At 36.1% G+C, this 24904-nt stretch overlaps 1 protein-coding gene across 1 annotated transcript in view; it reads left to right on the top strand.

Annotated features, from left to right (window-relative positions):
• The first annotated feature begins 797 nt into the window (after positions 1-797).
• The window catches only part of LOC5575569 (centaurin-gamma-1A), a 649196-nt gene continuing 625089 nt past the window's right edge, over positions 798-24904 (top strand). The window contains exon 1 of the mRNA XM_021847784.1: positions 798-2388. Within this exon, the coding sequence (XP_021703476.1) occupies positions 2124-2388 (265 nt within the window). The 5' untranslated portion in view covers positions 798-2123. The remainder of the gene's footprint in view (positions 2389-24904) is intronic.

Consider the following 24904-nt stretch of genomic DNA (forward strand, 5'->3'; position numbering starts at 1 on the left):
CATGAATCATGGACATTGAAGGAAGTCGACCGGAGAGCTTTCGGGGTGTTTGAACGTAAAGTGCTGCGAACAATACTCGGCGGTAAACTAGAAAACGGCATCTGGCGGCGTCGCATGAATCACGAGTTGTACCAAGTGTATAAAGAGGTGGATATTGTCAAGCGCATAAAACACGGCAGGCTGCGTTGGGCTGGTCACGTTGCCCGTATGCCGGAAGAACGACAAGCAAAGATAATATTCAACAGAGAACCCGGACGAGGCCGCCGACTTCGTGGTAGGCCGCGCACACGATGGCTTTTTGCGGTTGAGGAGGACTTAAGGGCACTTAACGTTCAGGGCGACTGGAAGCGATTGGCCCAGGACCGAGCCCAGTGGAGAAGACTCATCCATTCGGCGCAGATTCATCGTAGCGAATTGTAGCCCATCAAGTATCAAGTAAGTATGTTTCTTGGGTTGTCGATAGCGCCATGAGTATCGGACAAGAAAGATTTAATCTTCAGAAGTTAGTTGTGAGTGCACCTGAAAGTTAATCCGCACAAAATCCAGTCTAGTATCTCACACATTTTTTTTTTCATTCTACAACAAAGATAAGCCGAACGGGGAATCCACCAATGGCCACAATTATCACAATATTCTAAACACATTAAATTTTAAAATTTTTATTTGGAGCGCCATCCGATAATAACGAATTGGACAAAGTGGCACACAATCCCTCTGGCATCACTGTCCCTCACTTCGGCTTTCTCGCCTCAAAGTGAATCGAACGAACACGTTTGCTGCTAGTAGTGCACACACATCGACCGTCCCATCGTCTCGTCAGCAGACAATCCGCCGTTCAGTTGAGTTGGTGCTCGCTTCGAAAGCGTATCGCGATTTTCTCGTGTCGGGAATTCACGACGGCGGTCCTCTCTCTTCACATTCAGTGATTGACAAGCTATCACAACCCGTGCAGTGTGGTGCGGCGGAGTGTTGATGTTTTGTTGCAGTTTGTTCCTCGGTTGAATTCAATCAAGTTCCGTGAGTGTCGTCATAGTTCGCGACGTCTTCGTCCTCGTCGTCGCAAATTTCGTCGGTGTGTAGAATCTTGAATGGTGCAGCAGATGAATAATCGGCCGAATGTGTGTCAATCGGATTGCGATTTTGATTCATTGATTAATTTCTTTACGCGAGTTTGTCCCGTGTGAAAGGTGCACTCAGTAGTTCGATCTAATTTCACGGGGTTTCAATCGATGGAGCATTGATTCTGAATAATTCAATGATATGTGGATGCTGATTGTGGCTTAGTTTCTGCTGTTCTCCGGAAAGAAGGCAGAAGTGGTCAAGTGTTGTGCGGTGTAGAGAAGAGCAAACGAAGCAACGAGAGTACTCACAGGTGAAGAAGATTGAGTGAGTGCGAGTGAGAAGCAAGAAGCAAGTTACATCGTTTTGTCTTGGCGGGTGGGTTGAGATTGAGGAAGAAGCAGCGGGTGGTTGGCCAAGGCAACTCGAGAAGCGTGTTGGGCGCTGAGTGGAGTAGAGCGTGGTGTTTTCGCTTTTGCTTTTGGATCATGTTGTCTTCCTTCGGGAAGAACACGAGTCGTCGTGGTCGGTTGGTGTATTATTTTGAGGTCAGTCCGTGAAGAAAGCCCACAAGTTGTGAAGAGCTTCGGCGCAAGGAAAGGGAATCCTTCTGGAAAGTTAGTGCTTATTTGGGACTTGGTGCAACAGCGTTCTGGATTCCGGAAAATTGTGCAATGCGTCTATCGGAATGCTGTTTGAGGTGCGAGCGTTGTTTTCGTTTTTGATTATCGCTTATCACATGGATTCAACAACGCCTTAAGATTTAACCGTTCGCGAAACGTGATAAGGAAGAATGCTAAGCGGAATTTGAAGAATTTCACCATGTAAAAAGAGTGCTTTTCGGAAATATTCATATCAATTTTTAACGAATCCACTTCGCATTTGAGCTCGTTCAAATCCGAAGATTATTAACCAGTGCTAGTGAAGAGAAGAAGAAAATCTGCCTTTGATTTATTGTCGATTTTTGCGTTTATGTTGGAGCTGAAATCACTGCTCGTGGAAGAAGGTGCATAAAGAGAAAGGAAGAATCGAGTGAAGCAAAAAGCGAGTGAAATCCAGTCAAGATGAACAACAACACGGGCAGCAGCAGCAGCGGAAGCGGGGCGGGAGGGCTGGGGGGTGGCCCAAGTGGTGGCGGTGGTGCTGCAGGCAGCTCCCGGGCGGCTCATCATCTGCAGTCCCTGTTCAACAACTCGCTGGCCATTCGGCAGGAGATTCAGCGCTTCGAGAGCGTCCACCCGTCGATCTATGCCATCTACCATCTGATCGACCTGTTGGACGACGGCCAGGTGGCGGCGCAGATACGCGATCACGTCGTCTGCATTGAAGGTGAGAGTTGTTGGTTACTGAACTGAACTAAAAAACAAATGTACATACATAGATAATATGATTCGTGATTATGGGATCGAGAGCGAAAACGGGAATTTTCTCTGTAAACATGATTTCAATTATAGGTGGGATTCAGTTTGCCGAATCAAAAAAATCATTTTTCTTCTGAGAAATGCCACTATTTTTTGATCAAGTTCAGGACAAACGTATTACACAGCATAACAAAAATAACACTTTTGTGTGACTCAAGTATCAAATCATGTATCTTCAGTAAATTTCGGGTTGCTGAATCTGTTGCCACTCTCAGAAATGTTTCAGCACTTCACAATTTTATCCTACAGGTCGCTAAGGTTATTTAAAATCAGGGTGTCTACTACCTGGAAAACCTGGAATTCTCAGGGAATTTTGGCTACACTCAGGGAAATAATTTTGAAACAGTAATTCATGGTTTAATATGTCCACGATAAACTATTACGAAACTATTTTTGCACACTCTCTCAATGAAAATGTTCCGTAGTGTAATTGATTAATGTAAAAGATTGACGCATACACTAGTAAAATGAATACTTTTTAATGGAATTTCTGAAAATACTATTTTTCCAAACCAGACTAGCTGTTTAGAGGCCGCTCACAGAATATTTTTAAGCATTCCTGTTTTTCGTAGAAATTCTAATGAAATACAAAAACAAAAAACATTTTATACTCTTGCACAGTTGGTAGCAGGTCTTTTTCAAGATACTTGGTGTCTATTTCAATGCAGGTTTTAAAAAAGTTTATATTTTTGGAGGAAGATCTCTAAAGTCTCTGTTTTGAACAAAATGGTCTCCAAAGTCACTATATTCATTATATTGTTGCAGTTAATCCTGATACAAAATTATACACAGTAACATTCAGAGACTATAATGCGACTATCAAACAGGCTCATCTAGATTTTTTTCTCAGATCCCTCCAGGAAAAGCTTTAAGAAATATCCCAGTAATTCTAAGAGATTTGATCTGGAATGCTTTCAACGATGTTCTCTAGAATTTTGTATAGAGATCTCTCTACCAATTATTCCAAAAATTCATCCAGCGACTTTTCGAAGGATGCTTAGAGGAATTTCTCGAGATTGTGCTTCCGTAATTTCTTCATTTATTTGTTTGATTTATTTTATCAAAAACAATCCCAAACTATGCACTAATTCTTCAATCGATTCCTCCAGTTGTTGCTCTAAAGAATTTTCCAAAGATTCATATACAGAAATTTCTTTGAGAAAACTCACAAAGATTTATTCCATAGTTTTGAAGAAAATCGCTTAGAAATGTTACCAGGGAACCCCACAAAAATTCCTACGCTTTTTCTTGTGAATTCCTTTTGAGTTCAACTTCCAGTAATTGCTCCGACAGTTTTTCGAGGGTTTATTCGAGGAAATCTATTAGGAAGGAACGATTTCCCAATAAACTCGATCGTCGATTCATCATAATACTCCTATAGATTTTTTTTTTCTAGGAGCTTCTTCAGCATTTCATCCAAATGTTTTCCAATGAATTTCTCGAATAAAATACCCTTGGAATCTTCTAAAGTTTATTTGAGGTCCCACACCAGTTAACACCACTGCAAATTTTCCAGTAATTACTCCGATCACTCTCACACAAACTTCTTTGGGAATTCCTTCCGATGTTATTCAATTGATTCGATTGATTTTTGTTTTCAATATCCTAACAATTGATTTAGGAAATCTTCTCAAACTTCCTCAAGTGTCCAGGAGATCTTTCGGGGATCCTTGTTCATCAAGAGTTATGTACTTTGAACCTTACACAAGCTTCATCGGAGTTTACTTTAGGTTTTCTTCTAATATATTACTCGTCCAGGTATTTATCAAACATTTAATTGATAATTTCTGAAAAATTTTCATGAAATTTCTTTAGAGATATTTTTTAAAAAATGCCTGACAAAATATTCGAAGACTTACTTGGGAAATATCTCAAAGAATTACTGGAGTAATTTCTTAAGAAATCTTAGAAGGAATCTCTAGGGTACATTCAGAAAGATATTCCTGAAAATCAATGTTGTAGGGGATTCTTAGAAAGACCCAGAGGTGCTTTCTGGAGATGATACTGTTTTTTAGATGTTCCAAACGGGTATTTTTGAGAGTGCCCAAAAGAAAGCGATGGAAGAATCGTTGTCAGGAGAACTTAAGTCTTTGTTGGGAAATCTTTGGAGGAATTCCGAATGGAATCTCTGTGGTTCTCCTTCAAAAAATCCATATTGTATTCTTGAGGTTTCTAAAATGAGATTGTAGGGGGAATTCCTTGGAAAATAATCACTAAAGAACTAAAGAAATTTTGGTTTTTTGTTAAAGTGTTTTGAAGCCATTTAAGACCTATTGTTAGAAATGAATTCAAATTCATTCAAAATTTATAATTCGATAATCATCAGAATTTAAGAGTTTTTCAGAGCCTGGAATTATTTCTTAAGACCTGGAAAAAAAAACTTGGAAATATCAGGGAATTTCATTTCAGTAAACGAGTAGACACTCTGAGTGAAAGTCTTTCACTAGATGGGCTACGGCTTTAGTGCAACGAACGAAAGTTGACTGTACCATGATAGTAACAATTCGTCTAAGATAGTACTTTTGGGATTTTTTTTTATGTACTTCAAGTTTTTCCTGCATTATCTCGAAATCAAAATTTCAAATTATATTCTTAAATCACTTCAATATATATTTTTTCTATTCCTTTTCCAATTCATCTAGATTTTACTTCAGTTATTCCTGAAAATATTCTTTCATAAATTGCTCCCGATTGGTTTCTTGAGATTCTGAGTCCATAAACTCTTTGAAAGTGCCCTCTTGACTTTTGAAAAAAACTTTTCTTGGGAAATTTTCAATCGGATTCAATCTGGAACTCATAAAAAATCTATGTTTCTATACCTCTGAAAGCTCAATCAAGAACTTTGCAAAAGATTCCTTCAAGAATTCCTCTGATTTTCCTTCAAGAACTTTTTCATAATTGATAAGGTATGCCTACAGGAGTTATCTCATGAGTTTTACAAGAACTCGACGAAGCATTTCACTAAGAACTTTCAAGCATTGCACATAATAGGGATTCCCCAATAAAAACGTTCAGAGATTTTTCCAACATTCCGTCTTTTCGGATTTCATCAATAATTATTTGAGAGATTCTTCAAGTTGGTTGCCTTAAGTAGTATACTATTCTAAGAAGTTTACAATTTAATAATTGTGATTTTTAGGAATTATTGTTGAAAGTGTTTTCAATCACTACTTCTGGGATTATACTAAGAATTTCTACTGAAAGTTCTCTAAGATTTCACTGAAGATTTTTCCGAGAAGTAATTCAGGAATTTTACCTTGAGATTTTCTTTAAGTTTATCAAAAATGAAAGTAAAAGCCTGGTAAATGTATTCTTCCAAGATTAAAATCTTTATTTTCGTCAGGTAATATTGAAAAAAAAACTATATAATATATCTCCCGGTCAATCCGACGATTTCTCTAAACATTCAAACAGAATCCTTGCAAGGATTCCTTAGAAATGATTTCGAGTTTCTTTTTATTTCATGCTTCCTTCAGATTCTACTGCCATTCATACAAGACTTCGAAATTCAAATTTATGAAAACATAATTTTTAGAACCCCAAGAATTATTGTTAGAAAAATTTCTGTACAATTTTTTGATGAAGTTCCTGGATTTTTTAAAAGTTATTTAGGATTTTTTTTTTCAAGAAACTTTTGTATAAATGTTTAAAGATTTTTAGATAAAATTTATGTTAAAATCTATGGATCAGTTACTAGAGAAATTCTTCGAATAATTTCAAGAAAAACTTTTGAGAAAATTCTTTTTCTTTCTGGCGTTACGATCCAACTAGGACAAAGCCTACTACTCCGCCTTGTGTTTTTATGAGGATTTCTACAGTTATTCACTAAGAGCTCTATTTTCCAATTAACCATTTTTACACGTGTACATTTACATGTGAGCGTTTTCCGCTTCGGCGGCACAGCGTAACGAAAATGACATTTTCACGTGTCTTAAGAATCCAATTATGTGTCTCTAGTAGATTTGGGGTTGCTGTATCTGATGCCATGCTCAAAAATGTTCCAGCATGTCACAATTTTTAGCTATAGGTCCTCAAAGGTGTATAAAACACTGTTTACATTGATGTTTATATGAAATTTAAAGTATGATTTGTCAAACTTTTAAGTGATCTAAACCACCAAGCATGTAAAATAGGACTTCTACATTCATTTGAGATAAAATCTGGTTGAAATTTCACGAAAAAAATTAGATTAAATCCAATTACAAAATTATTCCTTTCTCTTATATACTTTTCGAAACCATCAAAAAATAATCTTGAGCATCGAAAGTATTACGAACGTCATTGATAATAATTGTTGTATACATGAAGTTTGAATTCTGTGGAAAATTAAGCGAATAAATTGCAACACAAGCTGGCAAACTTGTATGCAAGTTGGCTGAAATTGTCAAATTTTGCATTTTCAACAGTAAATATCTCAAAAACTAGACGTGCTATGAAATTTTTGAAAACGACAATGGGTTCAGCAATTCTTAATTTGGAAAATAGCGGTATTTTGGTGTTTGAGGCAAAAACGTGTTCCGCAGTGCTATCTGCTCCCCTGTGAATTATTGTTGCCATTTTTGAGGTGTTTCTAAAGAAATACTTAGAGAAATTCTTTAGTGAATCTCCGTAACAGTTTTTCAGATTACCAAATTCTAAGATTTAGTAAGTAGCATCGAGAACAGGGAGTCGTGAGTTCGATTCTCACCGAGAAGATGTGTAAATTTTTCGAAAAATTAAAATCAATTTGTCCATCTAATTCAATTGCAAATTATATGTAATTTAAGTTTTTCGGTAGTTGTTAAACTACTGTTCCTCTCGGCTGGTTAGCCGTAAACCACGATCATAATTAATTAAACAAGTTTCTGGTGTTCATTCTGAATAAATGTTCTAAAATATACTCGTAAAGGTTTCTCAGAGATATCTTAAAAAGAACTTCTGGAGAATACCTTGAATATGTTTCATCTCCACAGGAAAGTGACAAATGAAAAACTCTTGGATAGAAGTCATGACATTCTAGAATTATATAAATATTACTAGGAGTATTATCTGCAGAGGGATTCGTTGAAGCCCAATCGAGTTCGGGTTTTTTTTGTGTGATGAGCAAGCTCATTAAAGTAGATTACGGCTACTCAGTCAAGGATGAATGATCAATTTGGTGAGCTCGTTCCATGCTTTTATTTTGAATGTACAATATATTATGAAAAGAATGCTACTTATATGAATTGATTTAATAAAATATGAACAGTTTGTCACTATAAGTGTTGAATTCTAATATTCCTTCCCTTCCCCGATGACCGTAAGGATGTGGCCGGCGCCGTTATTGACTTTTTAATGTTTGAATTTCTCGAAAATGTACATTGAAGATGGAAAGCTACTCCCAAGGTACATCTCTTGGTTCCTTGTGCAACTTCGATTATTCTGGTCAATCACGGAGTTGTAACTACGAATTGTACGGTCATCAATGCTTATACTTATGCTTAATTTCAGAGTTGCTTAATATCAATCATATCAGCTGATGGCTGATGGTCTAAAACTATCAATATCACTTGCGAGCTATCAATATCACTTTGATTTGACAACCAACAGTAGTGATGGGACATCGCACTCTAGATCATAATCACTGCAGAATGAGTGATCACGTGGTAATTATCCATGCTATTAATGTTTTTCAATGACCAACATATTGTTTTAAACGATGTGTAGCACTATAAAAAATATTGTACTGATAAATTGCCATTTTATTTGCTTAATTTAAGGCTAAACTTAACCCATCAGTGATATCCATAGTCTATCGCTATCAATGCACTGGTGATGGAGTAGACAGCATGATGTTGATGTGATATAGATTGATCTGAATCGTATCGCAGTCGGCCTGCACAAATCAGCAAATTTTAAGCGTTGATAGTGACAGCGAGCAACTCTGCTTAATTTCCAGGAGAAATGTCTGTAGAATCAAGTAAAAAATATTCATATGATTCTTGTATCCCTGAAACAACCTTTGCAAAACTCTTTGAAGTAGTTTCTGAAGGAATATAATAGAGAAAAATATCTTAAGCAATATAATCGATAGAAGATTTTTGTAAAAACCATTGATGAGTGCCCCGAAGGAATCTCTACAGCAAACCGTAGACAATTCTATAGGACAAGTTCTGAAAAAATAATTCGAAAAACTTCTTCATCTAGTGAAATTTATGAGTTGTTTCTGGATGAATTGATTATGATGACGGTACATTGATTCCAGGACTTGGAAATATTTATCAGAATCCCAGTTAACTTAGAAATATCCATCAAACTAACATAGTTTTTTTAGTACTGGTGCATGACGATGGTGACGTCCATCTTCTGTTCAAATCAATTATGTAAACACCCTCTTCACTGTTGTTTTTGATCCCTCGATGAAGTTTAAACATTATTATACATGAAATAGCAGTTCAAGTCGTTGCAATCATACCATGTAGTACCAATCTATGACATCACGATTGCATTCGTAGCTGCCTAAGTCGGGTCAGAACTTTACGAAACCTTCGAGCGATTGAATGAATGGGACAATTTTCATTGTAAATTTGCTTAATATAGTGCGTCAGTGATAAACACCAATTATGTTTTTCTTTCTTAACTGCAGATGTCTTCAGATGTCATGACGGGGTTGGTGGTCTGATGGCTACCGCTTCTGCTTCATATGCAGAAGGTCATGGGTTCAATCCCAGGCCCGTCCCTTTCCTCGTACTTTGTAGTTGTATATCTCTCACTTGCTTCTATCTTCCATTCTAAATATATCCCACTCATACTATTCGTTCATAGCAAACGCTAGAACCAGAGACGGACGAGAAACCGTTTCCCTAACGCTTCCTACTTCCACGCGCACGCCTGTCTTACGCCTGGCAGTCTGCTAACCACAAAAGCAAACCTCTCTGCCATGCCTTTCCCCCAATCCACACACTCCCGCATGAACTGACGTGGATGCAGTGGAATATACGGTCTACGTGGGAGTCAGTTCAATGCATCATCAATTCCTCCCCCTTCCCCTCATTGGTCTGCATTCTGACGTGGCAGGTGCCATTGTTGCCTAAAAATAGAAGATCACCAGCACTTATACACTGAGGATGCCTGTTAGTCTCAAGCAGTCATTCGGTTGGTTCCTTGTGTAAGTGCAGCTGATCTGGCGATACTGGAGTGCATCCACGGGCGGCCAATCAAGCTGAAGCTCAAGCTCAAGCTTAACTGCAGATGTCTTTCCGAATTATCAACCTTCAAGTGAATTTGTCTGCAAAATCCTATTTGTAATTACCCGGTGCATCCATCTTACGTTTTTTTCATTATCGATTAGATATTTGAAAATTCAAGAATTTTTGGGATTGTTTCTCTTTAGTCCTTCGCGTTCCATCTTCCATAATTTTTGCAAATATGTATGAATCTTGATATTTTTTTATCACTAAATTAATAATTCTTTCGCATCAGAAGGCTGTTCTAAGCTTCTCGATATGACAACTAAAGGCACCACAGTCATTAAAAAGAAGCGGCCAAATACTAAGTGGAACAGACTTTATGGATATTTTGTTGTACTAGCAGCTATCATGGGCATAGCCAAGATTTTCGTCAGAGTGGTCCAGTTCATGAATTTTGCATGGGGCAAGTTGGTTCATGATTTTTGCGCAAATTGATCAACAATATCTGCACCATTTTTGTATGAAACGTTAATCTGTCATCCTTCTTTTTTATTCACATTTAGCAAAGTGGAGTTCAAAAACCTTCTTGGTTCTTATTTTCGTGAATAACATGTCCATTAGGGCGGTTCAAAATTTAAAAATGTTTGAGAATCCAATCTCCCATATGATCCTTGCCATCCTTACCATAAAAATAGTGTTCTGTGAAGTTTTCAGCTTTCTAGGTGGTTATTTAAAGGTGGCCCAAAGAGAATGTAGGTTTATATGGAAATTACTATGGAGAAATTTTGAAATATGTTCCAAACACGCTAGTACTGTAATGTAAGTACAAACATATTATCCCATAGTGAAAACTCATTCGTCAAACCATAATAAATAAATTTGCTGAAGAGAGAAATTCAATCCGACAGATAGTAGGAGAGATTTTTTTTTTGGTTTATTAATGACACTTTACACTAGAAGGGTGCATTCGTGTCGGATGAAATTAAAAACTTAACCTGTTTACAAATTTACGTTTCACAATTCAATTCTTTTACAGTTTCACGTACAGTTTGGTAGGAGAGATATTCATGAGTTTGTTTGCTATTATTTAGCTTAATATGAGATTATAGCCCTGCAAACATCAACAAAAATCTCAAACAAAGTTAGCTCGAAAAAGAATTGTTTCTTCAGCAACATCCTTCATTAATGTTTGAAGAATGAGTTTTTAATATGGGATGATAAGTTTCTACTTACAATACAATACTAACTTGTTTGGAACATTTCTCAAAATTTCTCCATAGTATTTTCCATATAAACCTACATTGTCTTTGGGCCACCTTTAAATCATCACCTAGAAAGCTGAAAATTTCACAGAACACTATTTTTATGGTAAGGATGGTTAGGATCATATGGGAGATTGGATTTTCAATCATTTTTAAAACTTGAATTGCCCTAATGTCCATTAATGGTTTAGAAAATAAATATTGTAAAAAGTTCGAAAATTTTATTGAAAGAGAGCCTGGCTAGTTATTGACACAGGATATAACACTTTCAGACAGTCCTTTCAAAGATTCTTAGGATTTCACCCAAATTTCTTCTAATAATAACTCACGAATATCAGGAGCCATACCTAAAGTAGTTATTCAAAGTAATTTTTTTTTAAGAATACGTCAAAAATTTTCCAAGAAAATGTTTCGGAGTTCATGTAGATTTTAGTTATCCCTCGATTATGTATACTATCAAATGAAAAACCTACAAAAGCATAAAGTATGAATTTAAGAATTTTATCATTACATTTTTTGCAAAGATTCGCCTGTAAACTACTCCGAAGATTTCTCTTTTTTTTTCTTGGATGTCTCTTAGTACTTTTCTAAGAGTTCTTCCAATGAAATATTGAATTTCTCAACTAATTCGTTCGATTATTTCCTTCTGAATTATTTTAGTAATTCAGTAATTCAGAATAATTTTAAGATTTTCTTCGAAATTTCATTCATATTGGTTTTTTTTTTTTGAGATATTTCTTTAGACATTCCTCCTTGTATTTTATCTGGGAATCTGCCATACACGTTCCAGAATTCTATCAAGGATTCTTCCATCGATATATTTGTAGGAATTTCATTAAAGATTTTTCATTGAATATATGTATGGATTTCTCAACAATTTTCTTCAGTGATATTTTCGACAAAAACTGTAAACATTATTTTAATATATTTTCAGAAATTCCTTCAGGCATTTCTGTCACTTTTTCAACAAATAGGGTAGGTGTACCAGTTATGGCCATAGTGGTTCCCTATTTCGCCATACGTGTTAATTTGAATAATTCTACATTTCAAAAGGTTTTGTGTATTTCAGCAGTTAGATATACTATTTAACTTGATGTTGAAACATTCGAAGAGATAAAAAATGTGAAAGTTTTCGAAATTGTGCATATGGCCAAATAGGGAACCACTATGGCCATAACTGGTACAATTTCCCTATTCCAAGAATCAAGAAACACTTGGATCACAAAAACTCTTACAGAGGTTCATATAAAAGCTTCTCTGTGGATTTCACTAGAAACTCCTTATAGTAATTTTTTGGTAGCACCTCTTAGCATTCTTTTGAACAAATTTTAAATGATTCATCGAAAGTTTTATATATGCAAATTCCCAAGAATTCCCGAAAAATCCATCCATAAGTTTTTGAATTTCTTCTAAAATTCTCTAGGAATTCTTTCAGGAAGTCCTCCAAGGGTTTATCCATGATTTTTTTTTTCTAAGAATATCCCTTGCAGAAATTTAAAGTATCCAGGAATAGATATCTTGAGAAATTTCCTTTGGATTTTACAGATTTATTTTTGGCAGTGTTCTAAGATATATTCATAGATATATTATAAATATGAAAATTAAACCCAAAGGAAGCATTAGTCCTTACAAAATTTCTGAACTATAGCTAATGTACCCTTATAAGATTTTCTGTAACAATATTTGAATGAATTCTTAGAGAATGATATTTCAGGAAAGTCTCAGGATTAATTCCTGAAGAAACTTCGGCGAGGATAATCTTTATTTCAATATCTGGATTAAATCAAAACATAAAATTTTAGGAACTTCTGGTTAAGGTAAAGATAAATCGAAGCCAAACCACAAATTGTCAAGAGCACAAATCTGGAAAACCAAACATCCGTTTAAGCTGAAAACTTAATCGATTGGTTACTAGCTGGTGGTGGCTCAGTCAGGTGTTCGGTTCTCCAGATTTGTGCTCTTGAAAATTTGGCTTCGATGTATCTTCACCCAAATAGTCCGTAGCGGTAAACGCGCAGCTATTCAGCAAGACCAAGCTGACGGTCGTGGGTTCGAATCCCACCGGTCGAGGATCTTTTCGGGTTGGAAATTTTCTCGACTTCCCAGGGCATAGAGTATCTTCGTACCTGCCACACGATATACGCATGCAAAAATGGTCATTGGCATAGTAAGCTCTCAGTTAATAACTGTGGAAGTGCTCATAAGAACACTAAGCTGAGAAGCAGGCTCTGTCCCAGTGGGGACGTAACGCCAGAAAAGAAGAAGAAGTATCTTCACCTTAACCAGAAGTTCCTAAAATTTTATGTTTTGATTTAATTTAGATATTGAAATAAAGATTATCCAAAGCATCTCGCAGAAGTTTCAAAAATTTTCAAATTTCATTTTTTTAAATTGTTAGTATAATATTTTCAAACTACTCAAGGTAAGTTAGTGGAAAAATCCTTAATGTAATTTTTTGGGCAATCTCTATCTTAGACAATGCTTGGATATGTTTTCAGCGAAATTCCTGTTTCGTTGTAAATTCTATATTATACCCAGAAGCAAAATGGATTATTTGGAAAAAAATCAAAACGAATTTCTCATGGAAAGATTTTTAAATGGAATAGAAGAAAAAATCTTGAAGTGATTCTTAAAATATGTAATTCCTGATGCGTTTGTTTTGAGTTTCACATCAGGTTTTAGGCGGATTCCTCGCAAGATCCACTGATAAAAGTGATAAAACTTTCAAATGATATTCGGTAAGGTCTTCGGCAAAAGTCTGATTTTTAGTTGGACTCCAAGAATTATTCAAAAAGTTCATCATGAAGCAATTTCACATAAATATGAATTCTGATGACATGTTTTTAAAATTCGATCAAAATACTATTTACATTTGTAGAAAAAGTAATTTTTTTCCTGCGGCTAAAGGGGGGGGGGGCAACGGCTCTCCCCTGCCTCCCTCTGGGTACGCCCATGACAGCTATACACTGTAACTAGGCGTACATTAGTTCGTTTACATTCGAGCACTTCTTAATGATCATCGATAGTCTAAGTTCTCTGGAGGTTGTTCGGTCAATGAAGTCAGTAACATATTAAGCGTACTTCTTGAATGGAATACGCCAAGTATTTGGTGCTTTGTCAAATCGTTCCTTAACTATCACCCTGGCTTGGGTCGCTTTCTCATTGTTCCATCCCGGGTAATGTACAAACCATATCATGCGACAGATCAATCTTCAAGATTTCACAACAGAAGTGTAAAACAATGCATATTCATTTTTTTTTTCCTTATTTGTATCATTCCTAACATTACATTCATTATTTCTTATATCTAGGTGTTCTGTGTTATTAGACAACACTATCATCCTAATTTGGTAAAACAAATCTAACAATGCATATTCATTAATTGTATGCAACATAGGACCGTTTACAAGTACTTCCAAAATATCCTAGAGCCGATTCCGGAACCCGGAAAAGGACATCAATCCGATGATAGGTCGCTAACCTTATCATGTGACGCATGATATGGATAGCAATTATCGGTTTGATGTCTTTTTCAAGGGTCCCTGAATAGGCTCCAAAACATCCCGATAGTACTTGTTAGTGGCCTAATGTGACAAGAAATTACTCAATTTGCAGTGAAAAGAAATTGAAGATTGATGATAGGGTTTACAATTATCATATTGATGTCGTTTTCCAAGGTCCCGGAATTGACTGCAGAAAATCCCGGAGTACTTATAAGTTATAAATATCCCTGTGCTGCAAGAAATTACTCACTTTGCATCATATTATACTCGTGACGAAAAATTTTGAAGATTGATGTGTCGTATGATATGTTTTGCAACCATCGGATTGATGTCCTTCCCAGGATTCCGGAATCAGCTCTAGGATATTACGGACGTACTTGTAGATGACCCTATGTTGCATACTGTTACTCAATAGAAATTGTATTATACTTCTGTCGTAAAATCTTGAAGATTTATGTGTTATTTTTGGGACCGGTTTCAGGAAATCTGGAATGGTTCCAAATAAGTTGAAAGATTTGGAATATACTAATGGTTGGGTTACAAACTGTAGTTTTATTTGATCACTGCAAAAAATTATAAAAATGTCTCAAATGACCATCGGACAGACCCTATGAAACATTCGGATAAATCCGGAACCGACCATCCGACTGAGGTTCCCAGTACAGGTCACTTAATTTGAATAGTGTTGGTGTGCTGTGTCAAAATTTTATCGAAATCGACTGAATATTATGGAAATTAGACCAAAAGATCCCTAACATTCAGGTATTTATACACCAATGATTCAAGAGATTTTTCGTGAGTCGTGATTTTATTGTGTAATCCTTCTGCTGATATCCAATATAACGTACAAAATTTTCATTTTAGATCTCGGAAAGCAATCAATGTATTCTCGGTCAGGCTTTGTAGGATATTGAGCAGAACTTCGATGTCCAACAACAACGATTACTCAGTCAATCCTTTCCCAAGACGGGAAATCATAATCTTTAGTGACCTGCTGTCTCGTGCTATAGTACGGAATTTCAATGAGCCTATGCATGCTATAAAACGTTTGACTTTTACTGTGCGCCCTGTTTTCAAGTTACCCGTGAGAAAGAGCGAGACAGCACCAACACACGGCGCACAGTAAAAGTCATGAGAACAAAACAATTTATGGCACGTACAGAGGCTCATTGCATTGGATATGACCGCATACGAAATGCATGACCCCCCTTTGTTGCGAATAACATTGTGCCACTCCCTTGGGGACATCTCGGAGCAATGCGAATCCATACATACGCAACACAATACGGTCAGAGAAAAACCAAGTGTAGGTCAGTTACCTCCCGGCGTGGATATGAAGCAATTGAAAACAAAACACAACTGGGACAGTCTCGGGGGCTCTTGGGCAGTTGATTGCATTCCATTCCAATCCGGCGGCAGCCTGTTCGTTCGGTTGTGATTGACACTGGCACTGAAACCCGTCTGTCGTCTACGTATAGAGCAAACAAGTGGGCAGCCACACAAGTGTCGTTCGACAGTCAAGTGCTGGTCCTAGACGTGAGAACGTGAACGGTGAGTCCGTCAATCAAAGCAAAGGTCGTCTACTGCTACAGGTTTCGCCAGTATAATTCGTAACTTGAAACGTAGAGCTCCCGAGCAATTCTGCTGAGTGAGGGATTATGCACGCGTTGCACACTTTCTTGTAGGTAGCGAACCGACAACGCGACGTAATTGGATTTGCACTTCCGTAGCGGGACGACGCCTCAGAAATGAGACTGGGATGGCGGTTCAAGTTTTTCCCTGTCGACGAACTTGTAATCAACGAAGGGAAAAACCAATTCAAAATTTCACTTTCATCAAAAACACCTTCGCTTGCAGTCGTCAGTCACCATCATCAGCACCACGGGCCGTCGATACGGATAATAGCTCGGAAGTAACTCAACATGACGTAATCAGTGATTTCCATCGCGCTGCTGAACTGTCGGACAGAGGAACTGGCAAGCAGACGGGAGGAAAACTGATTTAAAACTTACCGACAGACATACTGCAGTTCGGAGCTCCTAGCTTATACTGATAGCAGGGTTTCCCAACCGGTGGTGGTCCGCGGACACCAAGGAAGCCTATTAAGTCAACGTGAGTGTATCTCGTATTTCGCTTATTTTCCAGGAGAACGTCAATATCTGGTTGCATATTTTTAAAACTTCAGAGTTTTTGAATGAGATTTATTTTGTTTCTATTTCAATTTCTTAGAAAAATTCAGTGAGAAAAACTTTTTCTAGGGACTTCTACAGAGATTTCTTCTGGAATACTTTCAAGAACTCCTCAAGAGATCCATCAAGAAAATCCTTGATGGATGCCTTCTAACTGATAAGGACCTTAAGATACAGATGATTGAATAAATTTGTCACTATCGCCACCTAGCGGATGAATTCTCGATCAGATTGTTTGTTGCCAGATAGCCCTTTATTTGCTGAATAACTTTGCAGAAAATACCAACCTTCAAGCTCATTTGTATGTATAAATATCCGTTTGGATACCAACTAACCAACTAATAGCATTTACTTTAAAAAAAATCAAATTAATTGATCTATTGGTAATAATAGAGTTTTGCATCTTCTTAGGCGCCGTCCACAAATTACGTAATGCTCTAGGGAGGGGGGAGGAGTAGGTCTAAGCGTTACGGCTCAAACAACAATTTTCAATTTTCCATACAAGAAGCGTTACGAACGGGGGGAGGGGGTCAAAAATTAAGTTTACCGTTACATAATAAATGGACGCTGCCTTAGAAAACATATGAATAGGGTGGTCCTTAGGGGTCATGCACAAATTATGTCACGCTCCAAGGGGGTAGAGAGGGTCTAGCCAAGCATGACAAGCATTTCAAAATTTTTGGAGGATACAAAAAGTGGAGGTGGTCGAAAAAGTTGAAATTTAGTGACATAATTTGTTTACCATCCCTTATTTAGGCTTCAACCTCGAACCAAACTTTTTTATTTGAGGAAATTTGTGGCTGCGTTCTTCAGTTAACTTTTTAAAAATGAAATTATGAACAACTTTGCGGAACACATTTTTGATCTAACACCCATTTGAGCTCAGTAAATTGATTCCGAAAGATTTGATTTAGGGTGAACCTAAACAATCGATTATTTAGGTATAATTTTATTGTTTTGAGTTTTATGTGAATGTGAGCTTCATAAGTGCTATAAAGGAAGTAACAGAACACCATTTTGCTGAACATTGCAAGTAAAAATTCTTGTGATTTTAAAGTTGAGCAAATTTAAGTGAAAAACTTTCAATTTTTTAGATGTCCACAACTCATGGAGTTGATTTGATACAATTTTTCTTACCCATACGCTAGAAAATATTTGCTACGGAAACTGCGGGAACGTAATTCTTTGAAATGCGAAAATACACCTAAAAAACTTGAAATTCGCCTGTAACTTACAAGATTTAAAAGTTACGTTGTGCTGTCTTCAGCAAAATTGTAGGTTTTAACTAGATCTATAACTTTTGCATACACAAGTTTTTGGAAAAATGTGAAACAATGTGTTCCATAGAATTCCTTCTAAAAATTATTGCAGGATAGTATCTTCGGATAAGATAGATTTTTAATAATTACCTGAGCAGTTATCTGGGAAGACTTGGTACAGGATGTACTTCAGGAATTCATAGCATAAGATCATCACAAATTTCTACAGAAGTTGCATCAGAGATTACTCTAGAATTTTCTTTAGAAATACCTCCCTGATTTTTTTTTCTGGAATTTATCCAAAATATTTTCAGAAAAAATACTTGACAATTTCCAGGGAGAGTTCAAGACTTCTCCTGGATTTTTTTCAGTAATTCATGAAGCAATCGTTGAAGTAGGGTCGATGTACCAATAGCCGCATAGCTAAGAACAAATATTCGTATTAAATCGAAAAATAACGCTAGCGTCATTATTTTTACATCATCTGAAAGCTTTTTATCTTAGTTTTGTAGGAAAAATATGAAAACTGAGAAAACTCATATGTTTGCATTTATTATCGCTTGTGCCACTATAGGAATACATGTGCCTATAATAGCACTATTTCTAATTTCTGTTCCTATAGTAGCACTAGCATCACGGCGTTGGCAAAATACTAATCAAAACCGTATTGTTACAAAGCTTTTATATTTTTCCTTCAAAGTGTGGATCAAAAGCTTTCGTTTGATGTAAAAAAAGTATTTAATTCATTAATTATTTCGTATAATAAAAAATAGTTTCTCTCAGTAGTGCTACTATAGGAACAATAGGTTAACTATAGGCGCAAGGGAGCTCAAATTTTAAGCAAAACTAATTATTTCGATCATTTTTTGAACAAAATCAAGCTGTGTATCAATGGTACTTAGATAAATAGCTCCTGACCTTCATGTCAAAAAATATTTTGAAAAGATTCATAGCAAAACGGCCGTAAAAAGCCACTAGTGCGACTATAGGGGACTGTCCACTAAGGGAACACTGACCAGGCATTTCCATAGGAATTTCTCCAGTATTATTATGTTACGTCTGCACTTTTTCCAAATATTTCTCGAGTATTTTTTTTCTCAAGTGAAATCACCATGGATTCGTTAAAATTTCATTTAAGGCTGATTAAGGGTTTCCTTTAGAAAAAAAACTTCAGATTTTTTACGAATTTATCGAACAACTTCTTAAAATTTTAATTGACAATTCCTTGGAGGAATTCCTGAATGAATTCTTCAAGGACTTCCATCGATTTTTTTTTTCAGGAAAACGTGGAGGCATTAAGTTTAGGCCTCGCTAAAAAAAATCAGTGCCTGAATTCTTGAAGATAAAAAAAAACAGAAATCTTAGACGAAATTCTAGCGAAATCGATAGAAAATTAGCTGGATAAACATCAAGAATATCTAAGGTTTTCTAAAGAAATTAAAAAAAAACCTTCATAGGAATTTGTGAAGAAAGTTATGGTTGATTTTTTTTGTAATTTCTAGGGAAATCCTTAGACAAAATCGAAGGTAAATTATTGAAGGTATCTTGATCGAAATTCATGGACGAATTCTTTAAAAATGCCCTCAGAATGAATCAATCAATGAATCAAGAATCAATGAATGAATTCCTGAAAAATCTTTGGGAAAATACTTGAATTAGTTTGTAATGAAATTCCTGGACAAAATTGTACTCTCTGGTTCCTGTGTGGTCTCTATTTTATCAAGCATGAGGTCTCTAAAGTTCGTATTTTAAAGAACTCTGTCGCTACTAGCTATTGGTAGTTGAAAATGCCTTATTTATCGATTTCAAACAGCTTCCATGTAAGTTTACCTGCTTGTATGTCGATTTATGTGCTTAATGAGCCAGAGTAATTGATAAACTCGATTAAATCAATATTCTAACGCGATCATCTTACCAAATCATGCTCTATATGAAAAATTTCGCGATCATTTTACCAAATCATGCTCTATTGGAAAATTTAGATAGCAATATAAAGAATAATGTATATAATAACTAAAATCGTACCTATAGGTAGGGGAAAACGGGTTAAGACCGCCCGCCTGAACAATTTAATTCATATGTCAAAATGAAGAACCAATAAATCCTTTTTCGACGCAGCATGTCGTTTTTTTGAAGCCTTAGGCATGATTACAAATATCACAAGTGTTGTATTTGTAAAAAATAATTTTTTTCTTGATACTTGAAAAAGTGATGTCTTATCACGATTATTTTTAGCGACGGGGTAAAACCGCCCACCCACGGGGTAAAAGTGAACACCACATTTTTTTCTAACACAATAGTGGGAAACAATATATCAGTTCCCTGTGATTCTTGAAAGTACAATATTTTATGAATTCTACATTGATTAACGAGGATATTGAATCATGTTTAGGGTTAATTAACTCAAAAGGCTTAGATATATGCTGATCATCACCTTGATACACTAGGGTGGGGCTTATTTCCAAAAATCTTCCGTAGTCAGGATTTACAAAGTGGAAAATGATCATCCGTCCCAAAATAACATCCTGTGAAAAAATGAGAATTTTTGGTGAAGGTTTAGAGGTGGCGCAAAGGGCGTAAGTGCAGTTTTCCCATTTTAGTGAACTCTGAAAAATTTTGGTATGCTTTTAAGCTTGTTTTGGTGATTTTAGGACCCTTAAGGGCATAAAATCACCTCAAAATTGCAATATCTCGACTCCTTTAGATGATATTTGACGAAATATATTTATACATGCGATATTTGGCTCTTGAATAGGTTACCCTGACTGATCACTATGAACCCGAATAAGCATATGAATAGCTGGGGAGGATTCCTATGCTAGTAGAATGGAACAAAGAGCAAAGAAGAATGAGAGAAAGAACAAAGAACACAGAAGAATGTAAGGTGGGGTGGGTTAAACTGATGATATTATATTAGAATGAACTACGGAACCATGAAAACATCTCGGTTGGATGTATGAGATGTGATTGATTATATGCAAGTTTAACACTAATTTTGTATTTTAGAATGCCCGTTTGATATAACTACAGCAATTGCAGTAGGGGGCCTAAATCCATACAGGTCGTACACTTCATACAAATAGAAGGAGTTTTATATGAAGTGGAAGAGTTTAGATTCATTTCTTAGGTGTTCGGATTTTAAACCCGCACGATATATCCTTATTAGGTAAATCCATAAACGATTCCTGCTTTCTAGCAATAACACTTCCACTTTAAATTTCCACAGGAATTTCTGGATTATGATGTTATTTCAGTGATTAATTGCATTTGGACTTCCAATACTTCACTTTCGCCACAACACCTTCAACATAACTTCGGACAAACGAATATGCAGTTGACATTCAATACATCGTTCTACATCTGTATTTGAAATCGATGTATATAAACAACAGCAGAAGCAAAAAATCGGTAGTCAAAATTCAAATTATTGCACAAGCTTCTATAGGGTACAAGAGAAAAAGCACTTCAAGTTGAAAACTTCTCGAATAAAAGCAAAATTAGGTCTTCACAGTTCTGAAACATATTTTTTTAAAGAATTACGACAGAGCTACATGAAGGAATTTAATAAATACTGCGTGAGGCTGAATTTCCAGGATGTATATTTTGCAAAGGTCCCTTTCGATAAATAGCTATCAAAATTCAGGAAAAAAAAACAACCGAACGATTATTGAACTAAAGCAGTAAAGTGGACATAAATTTATCTATATCTACTTGGAGAATAATGATGAAACTTCGCATGGAATTGAGAACATTTTAGCCGTTACTGCATTTTTTCCAGAGTAATCTTAAATCGTATGCATGGGTCGAAAACTAGAGATGGGTCAAAAATTGGTGCTCTTTTCCTACTTGAAGAAAAATTGCTCGAAATATTTCTAAGGTAGGTAATATTTAATAGAAGTCAATATAATCATCGTTTTCTACTGGAACTTTTCTTAATTGTGTGAAATCGAGATTTTTCAAGATTCCTCAGTTACACTCAAGACATCACTAGTTTTACAACTTTCAAAATGGTTTAGACATTTTATATGGTATAAATTAGGGGTGGCGATCTTAACCCATCAGCAGTGGTCGGTTTTACCCCGCTGACGCAATTTTCACAACTATGGCCTTATTTCAAAGCTAAATCTTTACATTTCATATTTCACTTCACTGAAGCATATTTCTTATTTCTGTTAAAGCGTGGGCGGGTAACTTGTTATGTTTTTACAACAAAATCCCTTCCGAAATCCTTAAGTGAGCATCTGTTAAAAAAGATCAAATTCAATATCGACGAGCAGAAACTTTGTTTTTGTTATGTGTTATGAAAAAATTAATGTAAATATCACCCCAAAATGGTTCGGAATGTCAAAAATCTTGTGTTTATGGAAAGTGCTTGAAGAACTTTAAATAAAACCACCATTTCCATGCCAAACTTAACCCAGTGGGTGCTCTTACCCCGTCTTCCCTATCCATTGGATATTGTAGACGATTTTCCAGAAATTTCTGAGGCGAGATCTTGAAAAAACCCTCATTGTTTGCTTATCGATGGGATACAAGAATTTCCGTGTACTTCGTTTATTGCTCTAAAACAAATAACGGAATTGTCACGTAGTTTTCTGCAAGATTTTGGCGTTTAACCAATATCTGTTTTATTGATCTTTGGTAGATTTTCAACAGGATTCACCCTCATTAGCAAGTTCTTTGAATGAATACTTTTAGAGGATATACTAAATTCCTTAGAGTATATTTTGAAAATTTCTTGGAGAGATCATCTTGGATTTCTGGTGAAATCGTCAAGAAATCTCTCAGACTAGTAAAATATTCTGAGATGATTCCGAGAAAATCTTCAACGAACAAATCGGTGTGTCCTGTAAGATTATTTGTAAGATTTCAATAAAAAAATCCTTCTTGAAGTTCCTTATTGGAATTATATTTAATAATACTGGTTAGGCTTTGAGCAGATTTATCCAAAGGATAATTGCAGAAATCTAGCATGAATCAAAGACGTGATTTTTGGATGTAGAAGGTTCCGACTGATCTTTTCAACAGGTTTTTTTTTTCTAAACCCTAGTGAGATCATTTGATGCTTCTGTTTTAAATTATACTTGGATATCTACTAAAAATATAAATCTGTGACATATGGCGAGATAATGTAATTATTTAAGCTGATACGATTTAATAATTATTTTGGGCCATGTAGAGGGATTATCTAGCTCAATACCTCTCGTATGGACAGTTACAGTAGTGATTGGTCTTTTGATTCCGTTACATAATCCTGTGGAGTGAGCGAAGGGATCAAGATCAATCGTGTTGGGCGAATGCGTCAAAGATATTCGTGTTCAGCCGAGGTTGATTGCCAATTGGTGAGATCGTTTCATGCTTATGATAACATGTTTTTATCGTGGCAATGTTATGTTTATGTAATTTTCTAACAATCATTGGATGGTTCGTCACTACAAGTGTCGACATAAATCTTTATTCATGTTGCATAAAATTTTTAATATACACACATCTTTCTTTATCGTCATAACTAAAAATTACATATGAATAGTTCGACATTATGGATGTTGACGTACTTTTATCTTCTACCAATATATTTTCACCAAGGGACAAAAATGCAAAACTAGTTTTAAGTAAGAGTAGTATTTAACATCCCTATCCTTTTCAATTTTTTCTTGAAGCCTCTTCTGGTTACTGATTTTTGACAGTAATAAAAATTTGAGTTTTTACTATACTTTTGAAAATATGAATTTTTTTTTTCTGAACATTTTTTATTTTCCGTGTAATTAACGGAAAAACAGATTTGAAATCATTGCAATACCATCAGGCTCTTCTTCTGTGATAGGTTGATCGTAGAAAACTATAAAAGGTACGATTTTTATAATACACGTTAAATGAATCCCAGGCAAGTTTCAAAAATCATAAAAAACTTTTCTTATATGCGTGTTATGAGTCAAGGTTTAGGCCAAAAATAAAATCATTTTAATTTCCGAGCTACGAAAAAATACACAAAATTCCAAAGTGTACCCCGTCTAAAGGCGGGGTTGGGTATTAGAGGGTTAATTGTGGAGATGCAGAGGTATTCTCGGTCTCTAGAAGCATTCTAATTGACTGTAAGGAGCTGGCCGGCGCCGTAATTAATCAATAATTTAAGAGCTGCTAAAATGTGCACTTCGAGCGGAAAGTCTCTTCCCTCATTTATTTGGATTGAAATGCTATTCTAGCCAATTCCGATCAATCTCGGAGTAGCAATCATTGCGTTGACATAAACAGTATGTTTATGCTATGCTATGCTTCAATGCCCTTGTTCCCAAAAACTTTGATTACAAAAGCTTTTATTTTCATTAGTCCGCGGGACATTTGAAGAACTTTGATGGGAGTCGCAGCTTCGAAAACTTTGGGAACCACTGACCTATAGCAAGCGCGGAGAGCATGCAGCGAAAGATATGGGCAAAGATGGGCCAGTTTATAGCTTTCGATAAGCGCAGGGCAAGCGTTAAATTGTAGTTCACGATGGCCGATGGAGGACGGATTGCGGCTGTGCTGCGAGATGTGCGCCGGGGAAAAGTTTTAGTTGGTTATAATAGCCCCGGTTGATGGTGGAATCTGGACGGGAGATGGCGGCGTCGATGGATCGATCGAAGTGGAGTGTAGTGAACAATTTTTTGTTGTGGAGTTTTTCCTTCAGTTTCCAAGACGAAATCGATTTTTACTTGCAGGACTGCGAGATCGACTGGCGACGCGGTGTCTGCCGAGAAATGGACGATTCCGGAACAAGATTCAGAATTCTAAAGCAACGGAAGTGACAATGGGACAAAAGCTTTATAAAATATTCTGAACGAGATTATGGAAAGGCCAAGAAAGATTGACACTTTGATATCTAAATTTATATGGACGGGTAAAGCTAAATATGATTGTTGAAGTTAAGTGATATAAACGATTCCTACGGAACGTGAGATTTCATAAATTAACTTATGTTTGTCCATATTGTCCCAATACAATCTAGGTTAAGTACATGGAATTATTTATAGCAACTTCATTCATTTCAAAAAGAGATCGCAAAACGTTTATCACACGTGCCTGC

Source organism: Aedes aegypti, chromosome 2 (assembly GCF_002204515.2).
Source record: "Aedes aegypti strain LVP_AGWG chromosome 2, AaegL5.0 Primary Assembly, whole genome shotgun sequence".
NCBI classification, from domain to species: Eukaryota; Metazoa; Arthropoda; class Insecta; order Diptera; family Culicidae; genus Aedes; species Aedes aegypti.